Source organism: Colobus angolensis, unplaced genomic scaffold, assembly GCF_000951035.1.
Source record: "Colobus angolensis palliatus isolate OR3802 unplaced genomic scaffold, Cang.pa_1.0 Scaffold158, whole genome shotgun sequence".
NCBI classification, from domain to species: Eukaryota; Metazoa; Chordata; class Mammalia; order Primates; family Cercopithecidae; genus Colobus; species Colobus angolensis.
The window spans coordinates 10,486,147-10,496,668 of NW_012114688.1; the positions used below are offsets into that span (position 1 = coordinate 10,486,147).

General features: G+C 40.4%; 1 protein-coding gene across 5 annotated transcripts in view; it reads left to right on the plus strand.

Moving 5' to 3' along the window:
- Positions 1–304: 304 nt before the first annotated feature.
- ACADM (acyl-CoA dehydrogenase, C-4 to C-12 straight chain) overlaps positions 305–10,522 on the plus strand; it is a 49,976-nt gene continuing 39,758 nt past the window's right edge. Inside the window, exons 1-6 of one of the 5 annotated variants that reach the window (XM_011936936.1) lie at positions 305–810; positions 4,220–4,307; positions 8,186–8,283; positions 8,400–8,469; positions 8,593–8,691; positions 9,072–9,172. In XM_011936936.1, the coding sequence (XP_011792326.1) occupies positions 781–810; positions 4,220–4,307; positions 8,186–8,283; positions 8,400–8,469; positions 8,593–8,691; positions 9,072–9,172 (486 nt within the window). In that variant the 5' untranslated portion in view covers positions 305–780. Of the gene's footprint in view, positions 811–4,207; positions 4,308–8,185; positions 8,284–8,399; positions 8,470–8,592; positions 8,692–9,071; positions 9,173–10,522 lie in introns of all 5 variants that reach the window. The other 4 variants (XM_011936937.1, XM_011936938.1, XM_011936939.1 and 1 more) reach the window with 4 other exon arrangements.

Here is a 10,522-nt window from a genome sequence, read left to right on the forward strand (position 1 = left end):
GCACCCACGTATCCAAGGACGTCCGACACCACATCCACATTCGCCGACAAGTCATAAATAGCCTTGGGAATACGTGGCTAGGTCAAATTTAGGTATGCAATTAAATTCTCTTTTAAATTTTAAGGAAACACAAATATGCTTTCGCTTTAGGTAAGGCATTTGAAAGCAAAATGTATTAATACTTTGAATCCGCCAAGCAGACACAATCTGGGTTTGACCGTTCTCTGCGGGTGAAGGTGAAGGCTGACCACGGGGCCGCTCTCCTTCCAAGTCCCAGCCGCGCCCTCTCACCCAGATTCCCATCCTGCACTGCGCCGCACGTCCCCCACCGTTCAGCGCCACCCGGCCCTCCCAGCCGCCCACCAGGCCCTCCCAGCCCCGCCGCCTCCTTCTCCTCCGCTGGCTCTCTCTCCGCGCTGGTATGAGCCTCGGTGTCCCACAGAGAAGGCAAGACGTGGGAAGGCAGAGAACCAGACCAGGCTTATCAGGGATTGCCTGGAGAGGGGATGCAACCCCTCCCCAGGTCGCACCCACGGCGCAGGCAAGGGTCACGGAGCATGCGTTGAATACCCGGGGCGGCGACCGCTCCCACGCCCACGGCTCTCAGCTGGCCTAGCGCAGCGCCGCCTCCTTCCGCGGCCCAGCCGCCTCTTCCAGCCTCGCCCCGCCCCATCCCGCCCACGGGCCCCAGTGGGCGGGACCAGAGGAGTCCCGGGCTGGGGGAGTCTTTCAAGGCCGTGACCCGTGTATTATTGTCCTAGTGGCCGAAGGGGAGCCAACATGGCAGCGGGTTTCCGGCGATGCTGCAGGGTGAGAGGGAGCCCAGCGGTGCGGTGGGGCAGGGACATGGATATTGTGTCGGAGCGGGGGGGCTCTGGGCCAAAAATAGGTGCGGCTGGGAGGAGTGGGAAGTCGGCCTGAGGAGGGAGCCTGTCTAGGGGTTCCCACCTGCTTTCACGCCTCCTACCACCGGACGGAATGTAGCCTGGCGTTTCATTTTCCGTATCCTCCCGTCAGCCGACCCCGTTATAGCCGGCATCCTCTCTTTAGAATATCGTTTTCTGGCCGGGCGCGGTGGCTCAAGCCTGTAATCCCAGCACTTTGGGAGGCTGAGACGGGCGGATCACAAGGTCAGGAGATCGAGACCATCCTGGCTAACACGGTGAAACCCCGTCTCTACTAAAAAATACAAAAAAACTAGCCGGGCGAGGTGGCGGGCGCCTGTAGTCCCAGCTACTCGGGAGGCTGAGGCGGGAGAATGGCGTAAACCCGGGAGGCGGAGCTTGCAGTGAGCTGAGATCCGGCCGCTGCACTCCAGCCCGGGCGACAGAGCGAGACTCCGTCTCACAAAAAAAAAAAAAAAAAAAAATAGAATATCGTTTTCTAAACGATAGAAAAGCAGATTTCTCAACCTTCCAAGGAAGGATCTAAAAAAAACCTGATAGAGAAAACGTATACCCTTTTTCTCTTCTTTAACCCATAAAACTAACACTCTTTATGTTCCCAAGAAATACACAGAAGTGTTCAATTCTAGTGGTGCTATTTCGATATTTGGAATTTCATTGTTCTAGACAGAGAGCCCGAGGTAATAAAACCAATATTTATATAGCCTTAGGGTTTCAAAACATTATCTTACTTTAATCGTCCGAAAATACTCAGTGAAATTAGCACCATTTTTCGGTTTTAAATGGAAGCTATAAGCAGTTTGTAACCTGTCTACAGCCATAAATATAGTTGTGGAACCTAGATTCAAATTCAGCAATTGTAACTCCAGATCCCTTGCTATTTCTCTTTTCTATTTGTAAACCACCTCTCTAACCGGCCAACTTTGTTATGTAATTAATAGGTTGATGGGCATTGTATTCTGGTAATAGCAACCTTTGCACTTTGTTCTATGTAACATGTTTTCCTGAACAGTCACATGTGAAGTGACTTTTTCCCTAAGTAAAGTCGGTTGGCCGGACGCGGTGTCTCACGCCTGTAATCCTAGCACCTTGGGGGGACTAGGCGGGTGGAACACTTAAGGCCAGAAGTTCGAGACCAGCCTGGCCAACGTAAGGAAACCCTGTCTTTACTGAAAATACGAAAAATTAGCAGGGCATGGTAGCATACGCCTCTAATCCCAGGAGACTGAGTTTGCAATGAGTGGAGATCTCCCCACTGCATTCTAGCCTGGGTGACAGAGGGAGACTCTGTCAAAAAAAGTCTTTCAGTAGACCATTTAACCTGGTTTGAGTTCTGACTTTTGTGCATGGGATTTAAAAACGCGTTTATAATAGAGTCAGTTTTTTTGTTCTGATTTTTGCGGAATGTTTTCCTTTGTTATGGAACCTAGTGACCAATTAGGATACTAACAGAAAGATGAGTATAGCAAGGTGGTTAATAGCATGGGCTCTTGATAGTAAATGTTAGAATCCTGGTTGCACTGATAGTAGAGTGACTTTGCCTAATTTAGTTGACTTTCTGAGCCTTCGTTTCTTCACATGCAAAAATGGAATAAAAGTAATAACTTAATCCTAGACTTGACCTAGGATTCAGTGAATTAACCTGTGTAATGTGACTGTAAATCAGAGTAGATTTGGTCTGTGACTGCTGGACAATAAGGACCAGAGAAACTGTTTCACTTTTTTTTTTTTTCTTTTTTTGAGACGGAGTCTTGCTCTGTCACCCAGGCTGGAATGCAGTGGTGCACTTTAGGCTCACTGCAACCTCCACCTCCCGGGTTCAAGCGATTCTCCTGCCTCAGCCTCCCGAGTAGCTAGGACTACATACCACCACACCTGGCCTACTTTTGTATTTTTAGTAGAAATGGGGTTTCACCATGTTGGTCAGACTGGTCTCAAACCCCTGACCTTGTGACCCACCCGCCTCAGCCTCCCAAAGTGCTGGGATTACGCACGTGAGCCACCCCACCTGGCAGTGTTTCACTTTCAAAATAAAATGAATGAAGTTGCAAAGAAAATGCGAGTTTTCATACTCTGTGTGTGTTTTTTTTTTTTAACTGTAGTATGAGTTATGTTATTTTGAAAGTGCTGTTTCAGTTACAAATATTTGATACTCTTAATTATATTGTCACCCTCCATGTAGGAAATCCTCTGTGTAAGTTGAAATTGTCATCTACAAAGACAGTTTCTTTTTACGGATTTTGAAAAACATAAGAATTTAAATGTAGAAACTTTAGTATATTCTTCAGCTTCTCTTTTTTCTTAGTATCTCAGCTTGTTAAAATTGCCAGATAGTTCAATTAAACTCTTTTACAGTGAAAATTGTGTAATTTTGGCTGTCCTGAAACCTTTACACAGGAACACCATTGTGGTTCCTAGTTTGGCAGCTTTAATAAATGCAAATTTTTACTTTTGTATCCATTAAGCTGTCATGAATATAAAAATGGGTTACAAAACAATAATATATGTATATTTGATTGTTTGTTTCTTTATATGTTCCTTTGAAGAAATATGAGTATATTTCAGATCCTAAGACAAGTAATATATTAGTAGTTTAGAACAGGGATGGCAAACGTTTTTTGAAAAGGAACGGATAGTACATGTTTTTGGCTTTGTGAACCATATGGTCTCTGTGGTAACTACTTAGATCTGCTGTGAAAGCAGCAATAGACAGCATGATGTGACTGCCATAGTTTGGTGACTCCTTGCTCAGAACATTGTAAGAATGCCTGTAGACAGCAGAAAATACAGAACATGGTTTTATGCTAATTTGTTTTGTTAGAGTGGGGTATCCTAAAAAATGAGATCCTCTGAGAGGAAGGTTCCCAGAGGCATGCATGGGAGGCCCACAGGGACAGCGTATCAAAGTTAATGGACTAGGCAACTCTTGAACACAGTATGTTCACTTTCCACCTATCGTTCTCCTCACCCCAACTCTCCAACCATCAATGTCCTAGGAGCTTGTAAGACACCCAGAATAGTGGTCCTACGTCTACTAGTACCCTTGACTGTTGTTTGTTCTAAATCCTCCACTTCAGTAGTGTAAATACCACTGACTTTATTTTCATTACTTTTTAAAAACATCTCCTCTGTCATAGGAGTTTATATAACTGGTAATTGACTTATTTAAATTATGATTGAAGGCATTTAAATAGTGATGACTTTAAAAACTATGAGTATGGTCAAAAAGTTGTTGTACTCACAATTATGAATAGTCTCTTATCTGATTAATGTTTAACTTATCAAATTTATTTTAATAAAAGTGTTCTTTACAGGTCCTGAGAAGTATTTCTCGTTTTCATTGGAGATCACAGCATACAAAAGCCGATCGACAGCGTGAACCAGGATTAGGATTTAGTTTTGGTATATGTTCTGTTCTATCTTTTGACTTTAAACTTACACATATGAAGCTCTGTCTATGTATTTGTTTCGAGTATGTTTGCAAATAAACTTAATAATGTCTTTCAATGAGTAGGACCAGTCCACTGTCCACAGATCGTTCACAGTAACTCACACCCATTCTTCCTGATCTCATTTTCTTCCTCAGTATACTATACTGTACATTAGATCTGTGTTAGTAGCATACATGCACTTATATTCCTTCCTTTTTTTCTAAGTGTTTAGCCCAAAATCAATGAGATTTACTGATATATATGAATAGTCTTCAACTTATATATCTGAATGCCACAAATACATTTTAAAACACTTGTTAGATTATAGTGCTAGGTGCCTGGTAATAAGCTAAAGCTTGTTTTTGCTATAATATATCCAAATTGCAATTTTGGTACTATTAGGTGAAGTTCTCACTCCTGGCACCAGGGAGCCATGTGGTTGTTGTAGGGAAAAGGAATATGATTTTTCTTCCACTGTCCTCTATAAAATGAAAACCACACTCAAAAAATTTGAAATAATAATATCTATCTTCGGCATTCTTGGCCATCTAAAGTGCTTCTTCAAAATTTTTATTTTTTCTCTAAAAACCGTTTACTCAATTCATTTGGTCTCAGAAAATAGTTAAAGGCAGCTGAGATAACTCACAGCTAGGTACAAATGACAATCTGAAAGCTCTCCAGAGTTATTGTTTATTTTTATTATAGTGTTTTTAAAGATTTTTCCCTTTTCTTTATAAAGACTTTTTTGTTTTTTTAACCAGAATTTAATGAAATTTTTCTTTTTCTTTTTCTTTTAACAAAGATGGGTTTCATTGTCTCATTATGTTGCCCAGGCCGATCTTGAACTCCTGGACTCAAGCAGTTCTCCTATTTCAGCCTTCCAAAGGCTGGGATTATAGGCATGAGCCACTGCACCCAGACCAAATGAAAATTTGCTGTGTTTTGTTTTTTTCTTTCTGTAACCTCTAGCCAAAGACTGAATGAAAATTTTTTTTTTCTTTTCTTTCTTTCTTTTTTTTTTTTTTTTGAGACAGAGTCTCACTTTGTCACCCACACTGGTGTACAGTGACTCACTGCAACCTCTGCCTCCCAGGTTCAAGTGATTCTCCTGCCTTAACCTCCTGAGTAGCTGGGACTACAGATGTGGGTCACCTTTCCTGGCTAATTTCTGTATTTTTAGTAGGGATGGGGTTTTGCCATGTTGGCCAGGCTGGTCTCGAACTCCTGATGACAAGTGATCCACCCTCCTCTGCCTCCCAAAGTTCTGGGATTGCAGGCATAAATCACTGTGCCCAGCCTGAATGAAAATTTTCTTTTTTTTTTCTTTTTCTTTTTTCTCTTTCTGTAACCCAAGACTAAATGAAAGTTTTCAAGCAGTGTGAGGATAGCTGTTTGGGAAGGTCTTCCTCTGTCACTCAGGCTGGATTGCAGTGGCTCCATCTGGGCTCATTGCAACCTCTGCCTCCTGGGTTCAAGTGATTCTCTTACCTCAGCCACCCAAGTAGCTGAGATTACAGGTGTGGGCCACCACGCCTGGCTAATTTTTATATTATTAGTAGAGATGATGTTTCGCCATGTTGGCAACGCTAGTCTCAAACTCCTGGCCTCAAGTGATCCACCCGTCTTGGCCTCCCAAAGTGGGATATGGGCATGAGCCACCGTGCCCAGCCAGGGCAGTGGATCTTACTGAGATAATTAGCATTAATTTGGTATGATTGCTTGTCACTTACAATTTCACGCTCAGTAGTAAGAGCCTCGCAGGAAAAATCTATGGTGGTTCACTGAGTGACCGAAGATGAGATAGATATAATTGTTTGGGAGGGAGATTTTGAAGTTCAATACGGGTCTATTCCTTGAACTAGTTGCATCTGGTTCTTTATCTGTAAAATGAAAATATCTATAACACAGAATTTCTATGAAGATTAAGTTATATGCTGTATTTAAAGCCCCTAGCACATAGTGACTGGATCAAAGTAGTTTCTCAGTAAATAATACATAATACATCCTTGTCATTTCTACTTTTTTTTTTTTTTTTTTTAAGAGGCAAGGTTTCACTCTGTCACCCAAGTTGGAGTGCAGTGATATAGCTCACTGCAACCTTGACTTCTGGGGCTCCATTGATTCTCCGACCTCAGCCTCCTGAGCAGTTAGGACAACAGGTCCATGTCACCACACCCAGCTGATTTTTGAAATTTTTAAATGTTTTGTAGAGACAGGATCTTGCTATGTCACCCAGGCTGGCCCCAAACTCCTGGCCTCAAATGATTCGCCTGCCTCAGCCTCCCAAAATTCTGGGATTATAGGTGTGAACCACCATGCCCAGACTTTCTCTACCCTCTCTCTACCTATGAGATTGATATCAACTGGCACCAATCTTAGAAGTAAAGCTGTGATGTAGAGAACACTGGACTGAAACTCTATACTTCTGCTAATTCATTGTAAGACTGATACTAGTATTTCCTTACTCTGCGTTAGTTTATCTATAAAAGGATTTGATCTTATGCTCTTCAATTCAGCACCAAAATTCTACTTTTATGTATTATTTCTCACTCCCCATACAATGATTACTATAGTCTTAAACATTCTTTTCTGCATTTGCTCTCATTTTTCTTGCTTGAGATACCCTATTATCTCTTTTAAATTTTACCTAATCTTTGACGTTAGATGCAACCACATTAAAACACAAGGATACCATGGATTTGAAAAGATGCAGTTAGCAATTGGCTCCTCTCCCCAATCAAGCCACCATACTAATGTCATTAATTTTAAAACAATAATCCCTTATTTTATGTAAACAAATTGTTGAACACCATTTATTAGCATTGCAGCAGGATTTTGTTATTATCTTTTGAAAACCCTTTCTACCACTTCTACCAGTTGCTTTGTGCTAATTTATAAACTTTGAGTTTAAAGGAGCAGTAAGCCTAGGCTTGGTGTCTCATGCTTGTAATCCCAGCACTTTAGGAGACCGAGGCAGGAGGATTGCTTGAGGCCAGGAGTTCAAGACCAGCCTGGCATCATAGTGAGACCCTGTCTCTGTGAAAAAAAAAGGAAAAAGAAAAAATGAAATAGATAGGGTGAGGTGGCTCCCAGCACTTTGGGAGGCCGAGATGGGAGAATCACTTGAGCCTAGGAGTTCCAGACCAGCTTGGACAACATGGAAAAACCCTGTCCCTATAAAAATTACAAAATTAGCCAGATATGGTGGCATGTGCCTGTGGTCCCAGCTAGTTGGGAAGCTGTGCTGGGAAATCATTTGAGGCCAGGAGGTCAAGGCTACAGTGAGTCGTAGTTACACCACCGCACTCCAGCCTGAGTGACAAAATGAGACTGTCTCAAAAAGAAAAAAAAAGGTAAAATTAAAATTAAGATAATGATATTCTTATATGACACTTTGAAATAAGTTATATTGCTTTATGTCACTGAATGTGTTTCATCTATTTTGTTAGATTGATTCTTGTCATCAGGGAGATGTCTTGCATATTAGTTTCCCTTCAGTGTTAGTAAACATTTGATAAATTGGCTTAGGAACTAATAATAAGTTAAACATTTTTTATATCCACAATTGGAAAAGAAAAACTCACTGGAGCTCTACAGGTTAATATCTGTTACTCATTTGTAAAAGTTAGAAATCTCACCTATTTCCTTTAGCATTTGTATTGACATAGATTTATTTATATTGTGTAGTGAACTCTTGATTAGTCGAAAAATGCACTGTAGTCTGACTTTCTGATTAATCAAGGATTTAAGTCCCCACAGTAAATACACATTTCTACATACTGACTTCATAGGACATTTTTCCTGAACTTGTTATCCAGTTTTAACCTTTTCTAAATAACTTTCCCTTAGAGTTCACTGAACAGCAGAAAGAATTTCAAGCTACTGCTCGTAAATTTGCCAGAGAGGAAATCATCCCAGTGGCTGCAGAATATGATAAAACTGGTGAAGTAGGTGTATACATTTTAAAGAGGGAAAAAGCTTTTACATTTTTTACAAGATTATGTAATCAAACTATTTGGATATCAAAATATATTTTAATTCAGTTCTTTTCTTTTTCTTCTAGTATCCGATGCCCCTAATTAGAAGAGCCTGGGAACTTGGTTTAATGAATCTGCACATTCCAGAGAATTGTGGTAAGCTTTCTTTATATTTTTACTACTGGAATGCATATGAGTAAGAAAAATTGTGGAACTCAGTCATTTTTTTCAAATATTTCTTGCCATTACATGACTTTCTAGCTTTGTCATCCTGCTCAGACTACAGTGTTTGCCCACTTTTGGAAGCTTGTACTCTATACCTAGATGCATTTTTCCTTCTTCTAAATGGTTCCACCCTTAATTTGCACTTAAACCTCAGTAACTTCTGTTTCTAGAGTTGGTCAATTTGTTGCATTTTATTCCCATCTTCTATATTACATTTTATTGAGTCTTTTTGGTGAACTATCATTCTTTTCCTCAGACCCAGTTTGAGTTGAATTGAGTTTTAACACAATCAAGTTAGAACAGGAATATAGGTTCAAATTACAAATAGTAAAATAATTTTTTGCAAATTTTAGAACTTACTTTAGAAAAGTATAATTTCTTCTTGTGCCAGCCAGAACACGTGTAGATATTATATTGCAAATTTCCTTTTAAAACAAATTTTAGTCATATTGAAAGCAATTAAAATAGTTTACCTTTATTTCTGTTGTGATATACTACATATTATAATGTGTTAAAACATTTTGATACTGTAGGAGGTCTTGGACTTGGAACTTTTGATTGTTGTTTAATAACTGAAGAATTGGCTTATGGATGTACAGGCGTTCAGACTGCTATTGAAGGAAATTCTTTGGGGGTAAGTGACTTAGAAAATTAACTACCTAACTGTAAGCTCTTGTTAATGAGATAGTTACTACTGAAGAAGCTGGATTTTTAGAAGAAAAAAGCAGAGTCAGTTACTACTAGGTAAGGTTAGTGGGTAAACACAGTTTTCTTTAAAGAGGAACACAAGATTCAGCATTGAAGCCTGGAGTTCTGATTTCAAGGCTTGATCACTCTGACCTTGTTGTCTCTAGTACTTGGACTTCTGACGGTCCTTCTGAAGAAACTGTATACTTTGGCTGCAGCGTCAGTGGCAATTCTTAGGTAAAGCCAAGGGCTAAATTCAGCATTCAGGAACAGGATTGGGATGGCTTGCTGCCACTACTGGCAGTACTGAAATTTAGCAAGCAATTTTTTTTTATTATTATACTTTAAGTTCTAGGGTACATGTGCACAACATGCAGTTTTGTTACATATGTATGTATATATGTGCCATGTTTGTGTGCTGCACCCATTAACTCGTCATTTACGTTAGGTATATATCCTAATGCTATCCCTACCCCCTACCACCACCCCACGACAGGCCCTGGTGTGTGATATTCCCCACCCTGTATACAAGTGTTCTCATTGTTCAATTCCCACCTATGAGTGAGAACATGCAGCGTTTGGTGTTCTGTCCTTGCGATAGTTTGCTCAGAATGATGGTTTCCAGCTTCATCCATGTCCCTGCAAAGGACACGAACTCATCCTTTTTTATGGCTACATAGTATTCCATGGTGTATATGTGCCACATTTTCTTAATCCAGTCTATCATTGATGGACATTTGGGTTGGTTCCAAGTCTTTGCTATTGTGATTAGTGCCGTGATAAACATATGTGTGCATGTGTCTTTATAGTAGCATGATTTATAATCCTTTGGGTATATACCCAGTAATGGAATGGCTGGGTCAAATGGTATTTCTAGTTCTAGATCCTTGAAGAATCGCCACATTATCTTCCACAATGGTTGAACTAGTTTACAGTCCCACCAACAGTGTAAAAGTGTTCCTATTTCTCCACATCCTCTCCAGCACCTGTTGTTTCCTGACTTTTTAGTGATTGCCATTCTAACTGCTGTGAGATGCTATCTCGTTGTGGTTTTGATTTTCATTTCTCTAACGACCAGTGATGATGAGCATTTTTTCATGTGTCTGTTGACTGCATAAATGTCTTCTTCTGAGAAATGTCTATATATATACTTTGCCCAATTTTTGATGGCATTGTTTGATTTTTTTTCTTGTAAATTTGTTTAAGTTCTTTGTAGGTTCGGGATATTAGCCCTTTATCAGATGGGTAGATTGCAAAAATTTTCTTCCATTCTGTAGGTTGCCTGTTCACTCTGATG